Source organism: Phalaenopsis equestris, unplaced genomic scaffold (assembly GCF_001263595.1).
Source record: "Phalaenopsis equestris unplaced genomic scaffold, ASM126359v1 Scaffold000194, whole genome shotgun sequence".
Classification (NCBI taxonomy): domain Eukaryota; kingdom Viridiplantae; phylum Streptophyta; class Magnoliopsida; order Asparagales; family Orchidaceae; genus Phalaenopsis; species Phalaenopsis equestris.
In genome coordinates, this window is record NW_018164636.1 from 233,521 (window position 1) to 255,722 (window position 22,202).

Sequence of the window (22,202 nt, forward strand, 5' to 3'; positions counted from 1 at the left end):
AATTTAATTTAATTTTAAGCTAATTTTATTAATTTAATTTATTTATAATTATTTTTTTAATATATTATCAAATTAATTATCATTAGATATAATTTATATTTAATTATAATAATTATTAAATAAAAAATATACTTTAAAACTTAAATTATTTAATAGTTAATCAATTTAAAATATTGCCTTAATTAATATAGTTAATAATTGATAATTGATAATTTATTAACATTAAATAATTGTTTAATAAGTAATTAGTTTAATATTTTTTTAAAAAAAACTAATTATTTTAGTGAATAATTAATTATTATTTTGTATAATTAAAAAATTAAATTAAATTAAATAGTTAATTTAATCATAATAACGACATAATCAAATTTTAATTATGATTTTTATTATAATAAATGTAACAAACTCTTAAATCATTATATAAGTTATCAAACAGTTTCACAAAATTTAACTGGATTTTTCAAATCTGTAGCCAAACAGTTTTTGAGATTTAACCCTTCTAGGAGACCGAGATTTGCTAAATCCTATTAAACTTAAATCTAATTTATCACCATACAAGCCCTTTCAAATTCTAATTGGAAGATCTAAGAAAAGAGTCATGAGTAAGGTTGATTGGGAAAAGGTTGGGACAGAAAAAAAAATGTACAAATATAATATTTCAAAATAATGTCTAAAAGCATAATGACATTTAAATTAGCAGGATTTAATAAATTATGTTAATCCAAATATAGTAAACCAAGGATTTAATAAATTATGTTAATCCAAATATAGTAAACCAAGGATTTAATAAATTATGTTAATCCAAATATAGTAAACCAAGGATTTAATAAATTATGTTAATCCAAATATAGTAAATCATGAAAGGGTTAAATTCTACAAATTTTGACAATGGATTTAATAAATCCAGTTAAAATCTCTCTAACTGTTCGATAATTTTGGTTAAGATTAACAAAAATTTTTATGTGTTTTCTGATAAAAAATTATCATACATTCCAAAATAATGTCCCTAGTAAAAGGTATTATTAACTTGTAGTAATTATTGTTATATTTATAGTCACATAAAGATAGTAAATCAACATAGGATGATAAATAGTGAATTATAATCAATAAACTCTCATTTATAATGATTGTGCTATTAATAGTCTAAAAATTATTTGTATAATAAGCACAGTTGTTCTCTTATCTACATCATTAAAACAAATACAATATATTATTTATATAAAATAAAATATTTACATAATAAAGTCACAAAAAAAATTAAATGATACAATCTTTCCTCCACTTGATTTTTAACATTTGCTTAAACCAAATACACACATGGGAATATAATATGATGTGCAATAAAACAAACATGTTATACAAAATACACCATATAAGTTAATACATGGAAAAGAAAAAATATGCATGCTTGTGATCATTTTAATGAATTGTCATGTAACACTGTATCATCTATGACAAATTACTCAACGAATAACTAGTTATATCATTTGTATTATAATAATATAACTTATCACCCTTCCTTGTTCATGTATGTAAATACTTCGTTTAACATTCTATATCGCTCAATACATAACTCATCACATTCTTGGTAGTAGCAATCATAATTTAAATCACCACAAGTGGCTTCGCCAAATTTAAGATCATCACCATTGTGCCTAATGAAATACTTGTCACCAATATGGTATCCAAATTACACTATGCTCATTATTATGCATGATTTCATGTAAAGTAAAAGTATATCATTATTATTCATCTTAATATTAGATATAACAACTATCTTATATTTTTTTATACAAATTTGTCAACTTGCGCTCCTACAAGGACTTTTTGTTTTTTAAGAAACTTGTGGGTCTCTTTTCATAACTAATATTCCTATCATATGTTTTTTCAATTGCATTCATATATCATAGCTATCTAATGTGGAAAATTGGCATGAAAATACTTGCTTTATTTTAGATGTTACTTGTGTGTCATCTTATTAGAAGTTTTAATATTAGTTTATAAATTATTATTTTATGAGTTTATATTCATATTATAACCATCTTTTCATTGTGAAATGAAATTGAACCCAACTTTATCATGCCAATCATAATGAATCAAATCTTTTCCTAAATGTATATGGATATAAATTAATTTTAGATTTTTAAAGGATGTAAGCATAGCTTTCAAGAGGTATTAAAATTTTCTAAATGCAAAGGTAATTATGTTAAGAAAAATTTAAGGTGTATGAATTCAAGGAGTTGTTAAGATTAATGAAGATTGCATTTTTAAGAATTGGTGGCTAGCCACAAAAAATTAGAAGCATATTGAATTGGTTAAATGAATAGAGACTTAAAGGAAAATTTTAACTTCAAATTACCCACCTATTCGCGCCCCATTTTGGTTTGAATGAAACACCTCTTCACATTTGCCTTTTCAATACTCCATTTCCACAACTTATGCTCAGGAAAACATAGCGAGGAAATGTAAAAATGAACCAAGCAAATAAAAAGGACATATATGAAGATGTCTTATAGAAAACAGTATCTGAAACATGAAGTGCAGAACATTGGTCCAAAATAAATCAAATTGTATTCAACCCAAGTAAATATATGAGGAAATCTTTATAAAATACTTTCATATATAAATCAAAAGATAAAATCAAATTTAAATTGTTTTTAGTTCAAAGAGATCTCCCACGACTACATACCTTCATAGTCAATAACATCTTGGAGGATATTTAGAAAAACACACGATAAGAGAATTTATGCTTGCTTTATATTATTCTGTATAAATAGGATGTGAAGGTTGTTTTTATCATCTCAGTAGGAATAACCTCCATGTATCAAAATAGATCTAGATTATCAAGCAGTCGATGAACCATTGTAACCCAACATGTAGCACTTCCCTCAACATGAATGGTCTACAAGACGAGTACAATTTACTCAATAAAAGAGAATAAAAAGGGCCCAAAGAGGGTAGTCAACAGTAGGTCAAAAAAACTCATATATAGGTAGAAATAAAATAGATCAGGATTCCATGAATCTATCATTATACAAAATTAAGATTTTATAAATCTACTTGGTCGTGAATATGGTTGACCCAACCCGATAAATAATCACTTGTCCGCAATCTATGTGTTGCATTGCCGAAGGTGGCTTAACAGCCTTAAAGTTAGAGGAAGAAATGTCTAAGTCTCCTAAGAATCTAACTAAATTTAAACGACGGAGTAGGCCTTATACCCATCAAGAGTATGATGAGAAGCCTACAACAACAACAAGCCTTTATTCCGCTAAGTGGGGTCGGCTGCAATATTCCTTCTTCTCCATTGCTTCTTATTGAGTGTCATATTTTCATTTAATTCTAATATATTAAGATCATTTTTTATACAATTTAGCCAAACCTTTTTAGGTCTATCTTTATCTTTCTTAACATAAACCGAGTTTAAAACATGTGCTCTCCTAACAGGATCAACAAACGGTTGACGTTTAATTTAATCAAACCATCTAAGATGACTCTCTCTAATCTTGTCTGCCATTGGAGCTACCCCAACCCTAACACAGATATATTCATTTCACATTTTGTCTCTAAGTGTCAAGCCACTCATCCACCCATGCATGCTCATTTCAACAACGCTTTACTTTGTTTTATGCTTCCCTTTTAAAGGCCAACATTCTGTGTCATAGAGCATTGCAGGTCTCACTACCATCTTATAAAATTTTCCTTTCAATTTGAGCAGTACTTTTTTATCACACAATAGGACCGATACATTCCTCCACGTCAACCAACCAACTTGAATTCTACTAATAATATCCCATATATTTCACCGCCACTTAAAAATATAGACCCAAGATATCTAAAAAAATCACACATTTTAGTGATTTGATCACCCGTAGTAACAACTCTGCCACTGGACCAACTACTACTAAAATTACATTCCACATACTAAAATTACATTCCACATATACTAAAATTACATTCCACATATTCAGTTTTAGATATACTCAAATGAAGGCCTTTAGACTTCAATGTAGACTTCCATAATTCAAGTATTTCCTGAACTATTTCTCTAGTTTTATCCACAAAAAAAAGATATCATCAATGAAAAGCATACACTAAGGTACATTTTCTTGTAAATGTACAGTAAGAGCATCCATAATTAAAGCAAAAAAGATGCGGCTTAAAGTCAATCCCTAATGTAATTCAACTAAAATAGGAAAATAATTAGTCAATCCTCATGTTTGAACGCAAGTAATAGCTCTAGTATACATAGATTTAATGACTTGAATTAAGTCATATCAATACCTTTCTTCTCAAGAACTACACAGATCTTCTCTTGAAACCTTATCATAAGTTTTTTCTAAATCAATAAAAGCCATATATAGATATTCCTTATTCTCTCAGTACTTTTCTATCAAACCTCTCAATAAATGTATAACATCCATAGTAGACTTGTCCGACAAAAATCCAAACTGATTATGAGAAATCTTTATATCATGCCTTGATCTATGCTCAATTATCCTCTTCCATAATTTAAAAATAATTGCCACACTCCTATGCATCCCCTTTATTCATAAAAATAGAGACTAAAATACTCATCTTCCACTCATGCACCCTTTTAGTTCTTAAAACAATGTTAAAGAGTTTAGTAAGCCAAGAAACTCCAAAATCTCCTAAAAATTTCCACACTTCAATTCGGAGATCATCAGATCCTACCATAATTTGCACACTTCTGTGATGATAAAAATAAAATATTTTATTTTTATTAATGTTATTAAGATCACTAAGGTTGATCAAAATTTTTAAAAAAAATTATTGAAGTTTATCAAATAGCTCATCCACCTATGAATATCTTCTTCTAAGAAAATCACTTTTTGATTTTCATTTTCAATACACTTTACTTGAATTAAATATTTACTTTATTTTCTCTTTGTTTGGCTAGTTTATACATATGATTTTCACCCTCTTTAATATCAAATCAATTATAAAGATCACTAAAAATATAACTTTTAGCATCACAAATTGTTTTCCTAGACTTCCTATGATACACCTTATATTTTTTTCCAATTTTTCAAGTTTTTACATTTAAATCAATTTATGATGAGGAAGCCTATTGAGTAAAAATAAGAAAGCTACAAAGTCGAATCAGCCCATAAAGGACTCGTGATCCTGTTTGAGACAAGACTATCTTTAGCAACCTAAACTAGTTAGGCAAAAACTCCTAAGCATATAAATATGTGTTTGGGAGTCAGGTCAGGCAAGTGATAACACTTTCTTTGAAACATGCAATATGAATGCGGAGGTTCTATTAACATGCTTGACAGATATATTCATGCAATTATGATATTTTAAAATTGGTCCGAGAGGCATGTAGAAAAAGAAAGTGCAAAAAATAAAATTATTTATTTTAAAATCTCGTAAATATTTTAGTTAAAATTTTATGGTAAAGATTTTATCCTAGAGAGCTTGGTTGTAATCATACTCACATAAATCACTAGCAATTAAAGGCAAAAATTGCAACACAATGCACAAAATAAATAAATCAAATAAATAAATATATATAAAAAAGTATGGATGCCGCTGGATCGATACATGAACATTTGCTTTTGGTCCTCACCATACGATTCTTGTGCATCTTGTTTCTTGAAACTCATGCTCGTACCTTATTTTTATACATACCTTCTTAAGGAATCTAACAAATACATAAAAAAAAAATCAAAAAGAAAGATTTGACCTACAAAACAAAGGTTAATATAAGCATGCAACAAATAACGAGTTCAAGTTTTGTGGGAGGAAAGCTAAATGGCGCGTGCGGAAAGGGCATCAAGTTGACTTAATAATTATGCCCTCCCTGTTGGACTTAGTTAACTACAAGAAGATTGCGCTAATATGATAGTGCACAAGTGCAAAACTTGATAAACACACAAAACAACATAGAAAATTCGATGGCTAGCAAACACGTCAAACAATACCTATGGATATTAAAATCATAATTATACCCTAACCATGGTTTTAAAACATATATCTACACGATGTTTGCCTACACATACTTCTAATAAATGGTCATGCATTGAATGGGCCAAAGAGCTTTCCTGTAGGATCTTCACGAGCTAGCTCCATCACGAGCATCTGAATGAGCAAACACTCGTCATAATTGGGCCAAAGAGCTTTCCTGTAGGATCTTCACGAGCATCTGAATGAGCAAACACTCGTCATAACAAGTGATGAATGTTGACCCAAACCGATTCTTAAAACAATTCTATAAGCTCTAGTAATAAAACTAGATAAACTAGCCTGCAATGTTCATTTTTCGATTATCACCACAAGTTAACTAATAGATTAGCTAAAGCCTTGCCACCAATGTGCTAACATATACAAGCTAGACCTACAGCATAGGCTTTACCACTCTCTGCATAAAAATGCAGTTAAGGGAACAAGGGAATAGACCCCAAAGACACAACTTAATAAGCTCAACATGCCAAAGAAAATGCAAAAAATGCATCATGTAAGTGGTGAATTCAACAAATGCGAACTCGCAATCGAAAATGCAATAGGTTATACAACAAGTATAAAATGAGACCCTAAATCAAAAGGATAGCACCACGAGATCCGATAGAAAATCTCGAGGTACACAACATGTCAAAGATCGACCAAAAAAAACCCTCCAAAGCAAACATTCATCACATCTGAAAGACCAACAGAACAAATAAATAGGAATTGAAAAAAATAATGAAAAAAAAAACAATCATTCTGAAGTAAGAAATTTGGCACTCTAATGACATCGTGTTAGTGAAAAACATAATCATATTCAAGAAACACCATTTTAGCTGGCGAATTGAAAATCTACATTTCAAAACTTGTATAAATTTGAAAAGAGACTATTCCTGAAAGAAAACTATTTGCAAAAAATACGCATGGGCTTCAACTTAAATTTAAGAATAAAGAAAGGAAAATGATGAAAATAAAGCTTCCATCAGCCTAAAGCCTCCCCAATAGCTCTATCCATACTGGCGTCCCTTCTGAAAGAAAGCAAATTGCAGCAAGACAATTGCCTTTTGTCCTTGTGCTAATTAGATTCCGTGCAGTCTCTCATGCAATATCATGAAATTAATTTAATAGAAGAACTGCTTCATGCTCAACAAGAAGATCTACATTGGAAGAATAAAGCATCAGAAATCACTACAACATTTCAGTTAACTATTTTTTCATTGTTTTCCTCCCTGATTTCTTCCAGCTCCTTCTGCCCGGCACGAATGAGACCTTTAACGATATCAAAGGTTGTTAGCCTAATGCTGCACAAAGAAAGGAAACCAAATATCACGCCCCTTTATATATCTAGTAATGAACACAGCAAGCTGCAATGTGGCCAACAATATCAAAAAAATAAGCTACTATATACATAAATACATACATACATACATATATATATATACATCTCATTTCAAAAATTATATCAGAGCCTATTTCTAGCTAATCAAAAGTCGACGGCCATAGAAGGCCCTAAAAGGATCAAACAAAGATGCAGAAAAGATGGGATCTTCTTCCACCTTAACATGTTATCCCATCAATGTGGGAGTCTCCATGGAGCACTCAACATTTCAAATCACATCCTACAAACTTTGATAGAAGAAATTCTTCCAATGGTCATGCTCAAATCAAATGGTATTGAGAGGATGAGAAAATGTTGGGTATATGAATGATAGATGTCAACCTAAAGGAGGCAACCCTTAACCAATTCTAAGGAAAAACCTATTAAATCCCTATATTTGGTCTAACACGCTGCTCGAGCAATTTTTGAAAAATTCAATATGGCATATCCAAATCATGAAAATTTTCTCAATTATGTGAATGAGAGATCATGCTCATAATCTCAAAAAAGAAGCATATGTGCAACTGAATACTCCACCATACAATAATATAGTAAGAACTAAACATAATAGTGCTAAATGATTAGTGTGAGGAGTGTGCGGGTAAATACATCAAACTTGGGAAAAAACAAGATAGATAGATAGATAGATAGAGATATATATACCAGCTGCCGCCCAATGCCAAAAAAGAGAATAAATACTAATTAGCTTCTACAGAACTAGAAGTTTTCTCTAATCTAGCACATGAATGGCAGGTTGGGGCCGGCGGTTTCCTGTACCTAGACTAGCACAGTTAAAAGCAACCAGCGGATCTTCCTCCCATGGAAAAAACATCTGGCGGATCTTCCCAGATGGAAATTTTACATATTTCGTCCACATGGCATGATGCAATTTGGGACGGAATGAAAGGCGGTTGGCATGGGTTTGTTAAGGGAATAATTACAAGGGATTATATCAATTGTACTGAGTACTTTCTTTCAAATAAATCTATTGTAATATTTTAGATTTACATTCTGACAAGGATGTATTAACTTTGTCCCGATTTTTAACCTTTATAACCCTCTATTTATAAGGCTATGTTTTGGTCAAAGCAAGCATTCCGACACTTGAACTCTATTCTTCTACTTTACATCTCATTTCAAAAATTATATCAGAGCCTATTTCTAGCTAATCAAAAGTCGACGGCCATAGAAGGCCCTAAAAGGATCAAACAAAGATGCAGAAAAGATGGGATCTTCTTCCACCTTAACATGTTATCCCATCAATGTGGGAGTCTCCATGGAGCACTCAACATTTCAAATCACATCCTACAAACTTTGATAGAAGAAATTCTTCCAATGGTCATGCTCAAATCAAATGGTATTGAGAGGATGAGAAAATGTTGGGTATATGAATGATAGATGTCAACCTAAAGGAGGCAACCCTTAACCAATTCTAAGGAAAAACCTATTAAATCCCTATATTTGGTCTAACACGCTGCTCGAGCAATTTTTGAAAAATTCAATATGGCATATCCAAATCATGAAAATTTTCTCAATTATGTGAATGAGAGATCATGCTCATAATCTCAAAAAAGAAGCATATGTGCAACTGAATACTCCACCATACAATAATATAGTAAGAACTAAACATAATAGTGCTAAATGATTAGTGTGAGGAGTGTGCGGGTAAATACATCAAACTTGGGAAAAAACAAACAATAACCTGCAATTTTCTTGAAGGCCTTGACAAAAAATCTAGAGTAAGTTCGTGGAAGAGTCCTAGGGATTCATTTACTAACTTAAGCCGAAGGGTCCGTTTGGGGTAGCTTATTTGGGTGCGGCGGTGTTTTCAAAACGCCGCCGCAGTGTTTGGAAGAAGCATTCGGTCAGCTTATCCATGCCGCACTGCGTCCGCGTCCGCGTCCAAGAATTCCTTAAGGGTCTTCGACCTGGGTAAAGACCTGTGTCCCGCGTTCAGCTTGTATGTTGCCATAAATACCCCTGATCTCCCTTGCGATCCCTATCCTCTCTTCCATCTTCCGCCCCCGCTACGTTGTCCGCCGAAGTTTCCATTGACACCACCAAAGAAGATGCTTCAGCAACCAAGCAGCCTAACCCGCCTAGCCGCGGCGGAAGCTGAAGCCTACCTCTGCTTGCGAGAAGAAGATGGTGCTTCCAGCCAGAGTATGCTGACGTTGCTGATCTCCGGAGGGGTGGCCGAAGAGAAAAAATTGAGAATGCGCGAAGGGAAGGAGAAGACGGCGGAGTAATTAGGTGAGCGAGGGGAGAGAATCAGTTAGATAGTATGGATGAAAAAAGAGGAATTTTTTAGCCCTTTTTTCTTTCGTCTTTGTAGCCTCTTTCACTATCGGTGCAGGTTATTGTCCTTTTTTTTAATTATTAGCGCAAAACATTCGATTAGAAATTATAAAATTTATTTAAAATAAATTTATTATAAATTTTAATAATTTTTACAATATATTCATTAAAAGATGTTTTTAGTAAAATTAAGATTAAAAATGTAGATACACCTCATCCTTGACCCCTTCTATTTTTGATACCTAAAAGATTTTTGTATCCTATATTAAACTTTGAGATGGATTGTGCATTTTATCTTGGCACTATGACATGAAAATATAATGATCTGAAAGAAAACAAAAATATTCCACCTAAATGAACTGATCTGTAATGATTTACGCGTTCTGTTTTATCTATTTTTGTGTTCATACAGTTTTGTTGCAAACAGCTTAACCAAACAAGGGCAGAATGATCATTTATTCAACAATAGCTGCTAGTATGTTGTTCTGAATAAGCTGCCCCAAACAGCAAACCAACTTATTATGATAATCTGCAGATTATCAGATTATCAGACTTATCAACAGATTATAAATAATCAACAGCTGCCCCAAACAGACCTGAAGTATTCACTGATGTTCGAGGAGAAGAAATTTGAGAAAGGACAATTATTTTAGATACCAAGAACCTTAATCAAAGAAAAATTAGGAAATGACATGGAGGGGAAAAATAGGTAATATTTCAAGCGAAGTTTGTGACAAGACCAACTATAAGGAAATTGCAAGAAACTATATGGTAAGCTAATCTCTCTCATCTAGAAAATGAACACAACGATGTTCATGCTTATCAAACATAAAGCAAGAGGCTAACCATGAAAACCAATAACCATCTGGGTGACATTGTCCTAACAATACTTCTCTGAACAAAGAGGATTTGAATCTTCTCTACAATTTAGTCACTCCTAGAAAAAGCTCTAGCTCCTCTTCTAGCCCAAAAAGGTAACTTTCCTCTAGCTATTATGTATGGTAATAGAGATCAAGAATCCCAGAATATTGAATCTAGAGGTTCAACTGGCAAGCTATATTCACCTATTCTTATAGTCAATATAGTTGATCGATCTTTAAGGTATTATTAGAATGAGAAACATTAGAATTAACCCTGCCATGTCCAAACTATGTGTTACATAAATCTATCTTACAAACTCTAATCAGCAAGAAAAATATTGAGAAGAACAAAAGGACAGTTTCTCATCTAAATCTTGTGACCAAGCATCAGGGAAACAGATTATATGCTAGCAAGGTTGGAGGACAATATGACTTCGATGGAAAATCCAAAAAGCATAAAACATACCCTATCAACAGATAATCGTTCAACGTCCCAAGAAAAAGCAAATTATATTGTGACATTATAGAATTTTTTGTACATTAAAAACTTGTTTCTTCTTTGTTTGAAAATACAAATGTGTTTCAATATGAAATCTATTAACTTGTCAAACACCAAAGATCTATTTTTAAGTCATGCAAGACAGACCAAACCTTTCTTACCCATGCATAGTGATATTTGGGACACATCTGGATCTCAAAATATTTATTTCAAATGCTGGTTCGTTACTTTTTCTAGATGATCATACTTTTGTTTGCTATATTTGTTTTCAAACACATCACAATAAATAATCGAAACCATAAAAGATTATTCATCAAATATCTTGTCTCAATTCATTCAAGAAAAATAATAACCCAACCACATTCTAAGAGGATAGAGATGGCAAAATTCATTACATTCACCATTAATGCCCCAAAATTATTTTGGGGCATCTGCATATCTTGGTAACTACCTGTTTTAATTCAAAACATCTATTGAATTTTTTTTCAAATACTTATCAAATACTCATAATATTTCAAATCTACCCATAACTCCAAAAAGGGTTTATAGTGCATCGCCTTTATTCACAATATGAACTTAATAGGCATAAACTTGATCTGAAAACCTATATATATACCAATTACACTGCAGATAAAAAACGATATAAATGTTATTTTCTAAAAAAAAAAAAGTTATTGTCTATTGGTGTCAGTTTTTTTTTTAAAATATAAACTCATCTTCCAAAAAAATTCCTTCAAGTAGAAAAAGATAATTTTAATATTTGTTCCTCTTAAATTCTCTACCCCTCAAATACCACTAAATACATTAATTTTCCAAGACCAAACAATATTAGAATTACCAAAACTTCTATTCCCAGAGTCTCTCCCACCAACATACAAAACACTTAGTCCATAAATATTTCAAAAAATTCTCTTTTTACTCTCAAAAAAAGCATGGGGCAATTACACACAGATCACCCAAAACAATAATATTTACAATCAAGCACCCTCTTTCATCCATTTTACAAATTCTCACTCAAATATCAAAATTCATGATAAAACCTCAATACGTATTTTTCATTTTTATCAAAGTCTCAATAGTTTGATCGTGACATGCATAAATGCATCGGTTCGATAGTTCAAAAAATCACCTAGATGCTTAATTTGTAAATATCAATGTTTTGGGTGCTCTGCACGTAATTATCCAAAAAAGAATCATAAATAATTGAAATAAAACTACATCTTGAAGCTTGTAATGGATCTTACCAAGACTCCCGGGACTCGCAAACTCTTCTCCTATGTGATATTATTGAAGAATTAACCATTATATAAGGAAAACGTTTGTCTATGCTCAATACCGTATAGCAAAACATTTATTCTCCTCAATGATACTCTAATTTTCAACTTAGTAAAAAAGAACTTCCTAAAAACTACAAAAGAAAAAAAAACAAAATATAAGAGGTTGTAGAAGATGAAATGAGTATAAGAAATGAAACACGGAAATCATTAAAAAAACTAATAGTGTAATTTCTGCTAGGTGTAAAATGGGTCTATACTAACAAAGATTAATTAAATTAATTGATTAAAATATACAAAATAGGTTGGTCGCAAAAAAATTTACCCAAACTAAATGCATTGACCGCCGAAAAATTTACTTTCTTGTTGTTAAACTTAACATAATTTGGGTCCTCTTAATGGCAACCAATCTTAATTGATCTATTCACCAACTAGATGTCAAAAAATGTTCATGATTTCAATTAAAAAGTCTACATGAAAATTGGTCCACGGACTACTGACTTTAAAAAGATAAGTCAAATATGCAAGTTGAAAAAAAATCAGTTAGGCAACAAACAATCACCAAGAGCCAGTATCCACTAAAGTTGTGTATTCACGAGATTATTTAAATAGGCCCATCCTGATTACACATTGTTCCACAAATATATAGATGATAAGTCTACCACTGTAAATTGATGATATTTTATAATAGGTGAACATAATTTGAGAATATGAACCTTGAAGAAAAGGTCAATTCAGAAGTTTTAGAGTAGACAAAATCTTGGCCCTCTCAAATACTTTCTCGGAATAAAATTTGTGAGAAACAAATATAGACTCCTATATCTAAGAAAATCAAATATTCTTGATCTCTTAAGAGAAATAGACTTGACTCGAAGCAAACATGTTGATACTCCAACTGATCCTAAAATAAAATTAAGCAACTTTATCACTAGTAGTCAAATTTATATGGGAGGATATCAAAAATTGGTTGAAAATTTTATCTATTTATCTCATACCAAACCTAAGATTAATTGTGTTGTCGTTGTAAGTCAATCCATGCATAAAAAATAAGCAGAGTATAAGTATTGCCATAAGGATACTTAAGTACTCAAAAGAGAACCCAAGAAGGGGGTTATTTAAAAAATAATGAAACTAAAAAAAAAAGAGTGCATAATGATGCTGATTAATAGGCTCTATAGTTGATAGAGGATGCACATTGAGGTACTATATTTATGTACGGAGAAATCTTATAACTTGAATGATTTCTACAAATTAGCTTGAAGAGAAACATTGATTTTTTTTTTTTCATCACTAAAAAAACAAAGGATAATTGCTATTTCCGTTGTACCGCACTTCGAGTTTTCTATATATAGAGATATAGCACCTAAATGGCAGATTGATGTCAGCAATTTCTATCCCCTAAGTCGTCACAGTTGAGGTCAGTATGCTAGTTAATTTTTTTTCATATTGTGCAAGCCATTTAGCCCAGTGGTTTGATACTTTATATCCAGTTAATGAGATCTTGTATCAAAGCACCTAGCATATTTAGGTGTATGCATGACTTTAAAAAACAAAAAGTAAAAAATTAAGGATAGCAGATGAATTTTTCCCGCACGACAAAACCATTGGCAATTCCAACTATTTTCTCCACATGGCTAGCTATGGTTTGGCTAGAATGGCAGGCAGCTCGTGTGGGACTCTTTGGAGGCTAATTCCAAGGAATTCTATCAACTGAATTTATCAGTTTATTCAATTAAATACGCTGTAACATCTCATATTTCTTTTTTCTTACTAGGATGTGTTAGTTTATTCCTTGTTTTTCAACTTCGCAATACTCCATTTATAGGGCCAAATTTCGACCAATTAAATAAATTCCACCACTTTATGTCCTGCTCCTACACATCATTTTTCTATAAAATGCACACGGAATAAGTTTTACAAATTTTAGTTTTATGCAGCCAATGGATAAAAACATAAATTGAACTACTGAGTAAAAACTTGATACTAACTGGGTATACAAGAAATGAACCTGCTGTTTGGAAGACTTTTAAGTGCGTTAGGCAAAAATCCTCTATATAATCCAACAAATCCATCACGTTCCAAAATACCTGCATTACCAAGGTAGTTCCAAGTAGTACGTGTTATAAAAATCCAGCTTAAAGATATAGCAAAAATTACACTGTCAATTTGATACATAATACTTTAAACTTGTTCTAGCCTGAAGACTATACAAAAAAAATTAAAGGGGAGTAATACTTACCAATTCTTATAAATTTACACATCTAAAACCTAGAATTTAACATTTAAATATTTATAGACACACAAAAAACATTTTAGTGTTATGATAACAATCACGTCAAATAATATACCTAGAAAGGTGTATTTAACTTTTGAAATATATCAGTATTAGTGGTATTTTTTATGTGATGTTAAAAATTTTAAGTATCATATACAAAAATATTAAACTTTAGATGCTATATATCTATATATATATATATATATATATATATATATAAAACATTGTGTGAAATATATGTGTATCTCCTAAGAAAATCAAAATTTAAAGCTTCCTAGAGTACATATGCAAAAATAGTAGTTCTCATTTCATTCATGTGCAAGATGAACCAATTTCTCAATTTAGTTGTACGCATAATCTACATTTTTGGTAGTAAAAAACGTCTTCACACTCCCTTACGTGTACAGTCCACAGAAGCAGTCTGGACAACATTTTCAGTCCAGAGAGTAAGCTACATACGAGAGTGCACATGCAAACAAAGAAGCTGCAGGAGTCTAGAATCCTGGGTGAACCTGGCTCACACGTAATGTGACAAAACGGCCATGGGCACGTAACATTTTAAGTCCTTCATTTTTCGTTTGATGAAAGGCTTCCCTTATAGCATATTAAGCACTTTCACAGTAAAAAAAAATTGTAAAGGAGACTAAGCAATTAAAACGGGTTGCAGGAAATTACAATTCGAAGATGGCCTTCAGGAAGCTTCCTCCAATGGCCCTTATCCTAGCCATTATTTAATGGGAAAGTGATACACATGTCTTAGGTATTTTCATATCTAACACCTAAAGTTGATATTTATATTTATAACACTCATAACCTATGCATGAAAAAGCATATTTCTCTTTTAAAAAGTTTATAATAGAGGTATTTTTTATGTGATACTTGAGATTTGAGTGTTATGTATGTAAATGCCCCTAATTTAATTTATTCCCATTCTAATAAAAACTATCAATCATCCTATTTATTCCTAAAATGGGCATAGATAATAAACTAAAGAGACATTTTTGAAACCTTGTGCAACTTACAATGAATTGATATTTCTAAAGAAATTAAACAGTGATGCTTCACAATTTGATTTATATTATGATACAAATCAACTAGAAAAACCATATCTTACCAGGAAAAGCGTCAAAAATGGTATTGTAAGGTGAGCCTTTCATTTGCATCTGCCTTCTCACAGTATCAAGGGGATAACACATAAATGTGGCCACTGAGGCAGACACCATTGCAGTTATCAGAGATGACTCTGGCCTCTTCCTATCCTTCTCTGGAAGAGATTTCTTCATTCTATCAAAAAACATAGACAAAAAAATGCTTGGTAATTAGCCTGACATTGTGCAATCTCAATGAAATTTTCCGTGGAAACAGAAGAAAAACAGTCTCACAAGTCAAATATGCAGAAGTTTACAGCAATATAAGGTGCTATTCCAATGAGGGATGGGCCAAGACCACCATAAAATGAAGAAAAACCTTCTTCTCTTAACATGCTTAGGGCAATCTGTAAACAAGAAGCCGCATGACTACAAATTCTAAACAAGTAAACAGAAGAACAAATTTACCTGAGACATAGTTTGGGATCCAGTTTCAACTGCTAATCTTAGACGTAGCACATCAAGAGGATAGGTTAACTAAGAAAATAACAAATTTAAGATAATGTACAATGAATGCATAAATAATGCATCTTATGCAACAGGCATATTATACATCAAGTATTTGACGGGCATCAGAAAACTCACAAAGGTTGAGGTCATCCCAGCACAAGCACCGGCAAAAAGTCTACCAACAACAGAGAGCTCTCCATCCTTGTCGCTGAAAACTTTCTACAAATGAAAAACCAAATAACAAGATTCAAAATATGTTGGAAAAAAAAAAGCATAGACGTAAAAAGGGAAAAAGGGAACCATAAATATATAAAATAAAGAATTTTAACCTTATAAACTTCATATGAAAAAAGCTGCACTGCACTATATGGAATTATGCGCATAATCTGCCAAAATTAAATAAAATTCTGACATTTATGACGAAAAATTTAGAAGAACTAATCTTCAAAGAACGTTGAATGAAAAAACATTAGGAACCTGTGGGAGATTCCCTTTCCAATATCCCTTGACGCCTTCCTCCTTCCCAATAAGTTTAAAAGCCTGCAAATAGTTCAGAGGCTGAAGATGCACATGATGACATCATATGGTTGCATATATGATAAAAACACGAGCTCTGGCATCAAACTATTGTTTGTGCTATACTTTATTTCCGTTACAATAACATTCTATCAAAAATCTTTGGCATTAAAATGTTGCTTGTACAATTATTTTCCTATTGCACTAACAATCATAAACCATCCTCAGCAGCCCTTCATGATTCATGCGCTAGGTGACCATTTGTTCTAAATTTATTGAGCTTAAGACAGAAATATAAAAATTTTAAATCTTTAGGTGTTCGATTGCAAGAAGAATAAATACAAAGTAATATCTTTAAGAAATTAGAATACGCTCCCTCAGCTCATTTTTTGTTTCTATTTAATTTTCCCAAACCAGGAGAATTTAGAATATGAGCTCGCAATTCCTCCAAGCCCCAAAATCCTCTCTTCAGCAAAATCTGAAAAACCTAAGACCTGGTTGCTATGTTCGAACTACGCTCTATCCTCAGCTCCATGGCCCCCATCCTCACCTCCATGATCTCACATCAGCCCATGCCTCCATAAGGCACCAAACATGCCTCCATCGAACACTAACCTCACCTTGGACAACCCACACGTCAGCAAACTCTTGCTCACACCACCGTCACCATCATTGTTGTCCCCACAAACACACACACAGTTTTCTATATCATTGAAATTCATCAAAACAAACAGAACATATCATTCATCACATTTGATTTACATTCAAACAAACCATCATAAATTCAAAATACATTACATTTATTTCACTTTGCATTCCTTCTACTTTGTATTGTAAATACATTCGACCAAACAGCTCTTAAACGAACTGAGTGCTCCACCAAGCACCATAGAATTTCAGAGAAATTTTAGGCAGGCAAAGAACAACTATGGTCCGAGATGCCAAAAATGCTTAATACAAAACTATCTCCGGAGATGGATTGTAGATTATGACTTCAATCCGAAAGCTTAGTTTAATGGTCATCTCATGAACTCAGCCTTGAAGCTTAGTTTAACGGCAATATAATTCATGATAAGGCTATGCTTCTCATACCAAAGTCTACTTGAATAATACATCTTTTCCATGTGCATTTAAAACAAGAATCCCAAAAAAAAGTTACTTGAGCATTGAGCCAACCTAAATTTTTGATGTAGATGGTTCATTAAAAAAAAAATGATGTAAAGTATAAAAGAGCTATCACGACCCAGCCCAGTGCTTGGAATTAACCAAGACGGAAACAGACGGTCGGATGGTGAAAATTAAATTTTATATGTTCAGTTACTATTTGACAAATAAAAGAGCCACTAATTAAATTAAATTAAATCAGTATATTTAAATTTAACTTCTTACAGGTTGTCTGCGCCTTCTATAAACATTATCCTCTCTATCACTCATCTTTGAATCACTTAGTTAACCTGTAAAGTTAATTTAAAACAATGATAAACTAACCAAAGTCAATAAATACTTATACTTTTAAACTACAGTAATACAAGAAAAAAGAAAAGTAATATGTATGTCAGTTAAACTTTTATTAAATCAATATAAATAATTGATTTTATTCAAAAAATTTTACTATATCAATAGCATATCAATATTATTATATATATGTACAACCGTCATAAGATCAATGTCTAAAAATTGCACCACTTAAAGTACTATCAATATCTTTTTTTCAAATACGTGCACGGGTACCTATGTTCAGTTACTATTTGACAAATAAAAGAGCCACTAATAAAATTAAATTAAATCAGTATATTTAAATTTACCTTGTTACGGGTTGTCCGCGTCTTCTATAAACATTATCTTCTCTATCACTCATCTTTAAATTACTTAGTTAACTTGGAAAGTTAATTTAAAACAACGATGAACTAACCAAAGTCAGTAAATACTTATACTTTTAAATTACAGTAATACAAGAAAAAAAAAGTAATATGCATGTCAGTTAAATTTTTATTAAATCAATACAAATAATTGATGTTATTCAAAAAATCTCACTATATCAATAACATATCAACATTATTATATATCTGTACAACCGTCATAGGATCAATGTCTAAAAATTGTATCACTTAAAGTACTTTAATATCAATATCTTTTTTCATATACGTTCACGGGTACCTTAGCATTCCCCCACTGGTATCATTCTTTGTCATAGCCAAACATGTACATATAAGCACTATTAAAATCATTATTTACTAAAAGTATATTTCATTTCCATTAGAATATTAGATAATATAATTATAAATATTCAAATGATAATTTAAATAATAATAATTTAAATAATATTGTGCACACATATCATTCATACAATATGAACAAAAATTCATTAGAATTCAAAATCTAAAGTTTGCAGTAATTTCAATATAACTAATGATACTACTAATAAATACATTTGATCTAGAAGAAACAAAATATTACTATATTAATAAGAACATGAATACTCACATCGATGTTGATTAATTTATCTTGACGTCAACTCTTTTAAAATTGAAAACCTAACATGGTATAAAATTTAATTAATTTAGGATTTTAATAAATTAATAATTTTTCATTATTTAAGTATTAAATTTTATTATTTTATTTTATGTAACATAATTGTATATATATACATATTATTCAAAATATATGTATAACATTTATATTAAACAGTTTAATTAAAGTTATGAAAACTCACCTTTATAACCTTACATTCGATCGAGCCCTTTCGATCCAGCTCTAACCACACAAGAAGAAGCATGTCACGCGGAATCCATACGAAGCTGTCCTCACCCAAGAGTTCCTTCTTCGACTCCCTACTTTTCGTGCACTACAACTTCAATTTCGAGTCACCCAGTAGCTTACAATATCCCCTCTTCCTCTTGCATTGAGTGCTCAAACTTAATCTGCCACCTCTTCCCATGATCCCCTGCAAAGATTGCTTAGGGCTTCGTTGGCTTCCTTCTTCCTCTTGCACGAGTCTTTGGACATTGACACCTCGTTCCTCCTTCAACGACGTTCCCTCCGGCAGGAGCTCTCGACGTCAACACCTCCTTCCTCAGCTGCGTCACCCTTGCTACTGCCAAACTACCGTAGGCGACACTGCGTCTTTTTTTGACCTAGCTTGTGCTCGCTTCTCATACTCGCCAATCTCCAATCGCTTGGTAACTCTCACCAACGTCGCGACGTTTTTATAGGGCGAACTCGACTCCTAAGCTTCTCCTAAGCTTCTGAACCCTTCATTCCAACCCCCCCCCCCTCTTTGGCTTCCCAACACTTTGTTTCCTCTGCTTCGATCCTTAGTTTATTCTCCCGGGTAACTAAAATCAGGCGTTACAAGAGCTATCTTACAAACAAGAGGAAAGAATGACTAACCCAATGTTACGATCAGCATAAAGTGGAACTACGTCCAAATTCAACATGCACAATAAAAATTATATATAATTTTACATGATAACATATCAAAAGACAAAAACAACCATTGATATTCCAAGATCCTAAAAAATCAATCATGATATAATAGCTTGTATCTGAAATTCAAACAAAAAAGTATGATGTCAAGAAAACCCAAAAGGCTAAATACCACACAAAGAAATTTCTTTCTTCAGCTCTTAATATGAAATTAGAACATCATGTTTGGTAGAATATTCTTATTATAAAATATAACTGCCTTCATGTATGTTAAGAACTATGCTAGCCAAAATAGTTCAAGTCATACTCATATAATAGGTGCCCATTGCATTGACAAAGCAAATATTCTATAGGTCCTTTTAGTTCTAGCACAAGTGAATGTTTCATCTGGATAGAGAAATGCTTGCTAATACTCATCATCAAGCTAAATCTTTACTTGGAAATAACACAAGGCTAATATCTTTTCAATCTCTAGCAATGTTGCATAATTATGCAATGCAATTATAATTCCGATACTCTGCAAAAGCACTCTTTAAATCAGATTCCTTAAGTCCTTTTCTCAATGTGTTCTAGGATGCCTCAGCTTATAAACAATCTTGGCTCCCTAAAAAATAACATTTTGCCTTTGGTCCCTCTCCTGTATGATATAGACTTATTACAACTTACCTTTTCAGTTCTATAAACTCACAAGGCGTGATGTCACTGCCTAAAAAATTGTATTAACATTTTTTGGAAGGAAATTTGAACCCACAAGGGCTATTTATTTTTGTTAACATTGTAATGTTATGCAGTGTTATTAGAGCATGTCAGTTATCTGTTTTGCTAACATCTTCAGGAAATAATTTAAAAAGAAAAAATTTAAATCCAAATTTGGTGACATCAAGTCATCATCTAAAATTGGACAACAACTAAATGCCACAGCATCTTCTATTAAGACAATTAAAAGCCTCAAGTCCCATACTCTGCTTTTCTCTACATTGACTAATGCTTTATTCTTCTCCAACATGTGATTCTACTCCAGAGTCCATCTCCCTCACCGCATGTCCTCTTCATCAAGCAACGCCTAGCATCGGGTCTTCCTTGCCGCTTCTCAACTCTACTAATTCTCATCTTGCATCTGTCTCCCTTTCTCCTTCATCTACAACATCCAATTTACCATTGCATATATTTATGAAGGTGCTAAAAAAAATCTTCCTCTAGAAGGTATGTTTAATTGGTATTTCTTTTTCTTTTTGGCTTCACATACTTGAAAGAATACTTCAACATCATTTTTCTAAGAGAACGGTTTGAGTTCTTTATCATACAAGCCTTATAAAGAATAAAATTGTTTTATAAGGCAAACGTAAAGGGGCAATCCCACTGTAGGCAAACTGGAGTGCCCTAAATCAAAAAATTATAATTTTGAAAATACTTACATCTTTGAATGCAACAACATTGAAGCAAAATTGTGAACATGCTAACATCTAATAAAGTTGGCACGATGTCTTAACAGCATTGATGCATAAATACACTAAGCCAAACCATGGTAAGGAAGAATCACAAAATCCTAGCCCGCAAATTAATGAATTGCTTTCAAACTAAGAAATGAAATCCCAACAATTTATGACTTCGTTATGATTATAAAACCACTAATTTAAGATTTTCAAAATTTTTCATTTCCTTTCATTCAAATTCCTAGCATCCAACACCCTACCACTAAATCATGAATTTTCTTATAAAATCAATCAATTAAATGTCATAAATTAGTTAAGTACCTCAAGAAAAGTAATCTCCTTCCTCCCACTTTCTTCTCCTACGCGTAACGCGTGAGTCTAACAAAAATAAAATAAAAAATTAATTAAAACCATAAGGTATGGCTGCAAATGATAAGACAAACAGGGCGCCAATTCGAGTATTAAAAAAGCTTGATTGATTAAAAGGGAATGGAAAGACTATAGCCTGCATGAGAAGCTTGATGCGGTCGAGAGGGGCGGTCAGGCTTTTAGCAGCGGCTCCTGCAAGGGCACCGGCGGTGAAGAGGGCTACGCCGTTGGGCACCAAAGCTAGCAGTGCAAGGGGATGCCTCAGAAGCTGTTCCGGCGACACCAGGGCAACCTTCTCTCCGTTAC

The 22,202-nt window shown here is 32.1% G+C and overlaps 1 protein-coding gene across 2 annotated transcripts; it reads right to left on the reverse strand.

The window, feature by feature from the left end:
- Nucleotides 1-5,560: 5,560 nt before the first annotated feature.
- LOC110022519 (thylakoid ADP,ATP carrier protein, chloroplastic-like) lies at nucleotides 5,561-22,201 on the reverse strand (the record flags this gene model as incomplete). 2 transcript variants are annotated; one of them, XM_020721501.1, is given in 10 exon segments in its annotated part: nucleotides 5,561-5,671; nucleotides 14,288-14,366; nucleotides 15,669-15,838; nucleotides 15,937-16,049; nucleotides 16,111-16,179; nucleotides 16,288-16,371; nucleotides 16,482-16,538; nucleotides 16,630-16,692; nucleotides 21,849-21,905; nucleotides 22,033-22,201. In XM_020721501.1, coding segments are annotated over 10 exon segments (940 nt in total), but the record flags the coding sequence as incomplete, so codon positions are not given.
- Nucleotide 22,202: the final 1 nt, after the last annotated feature.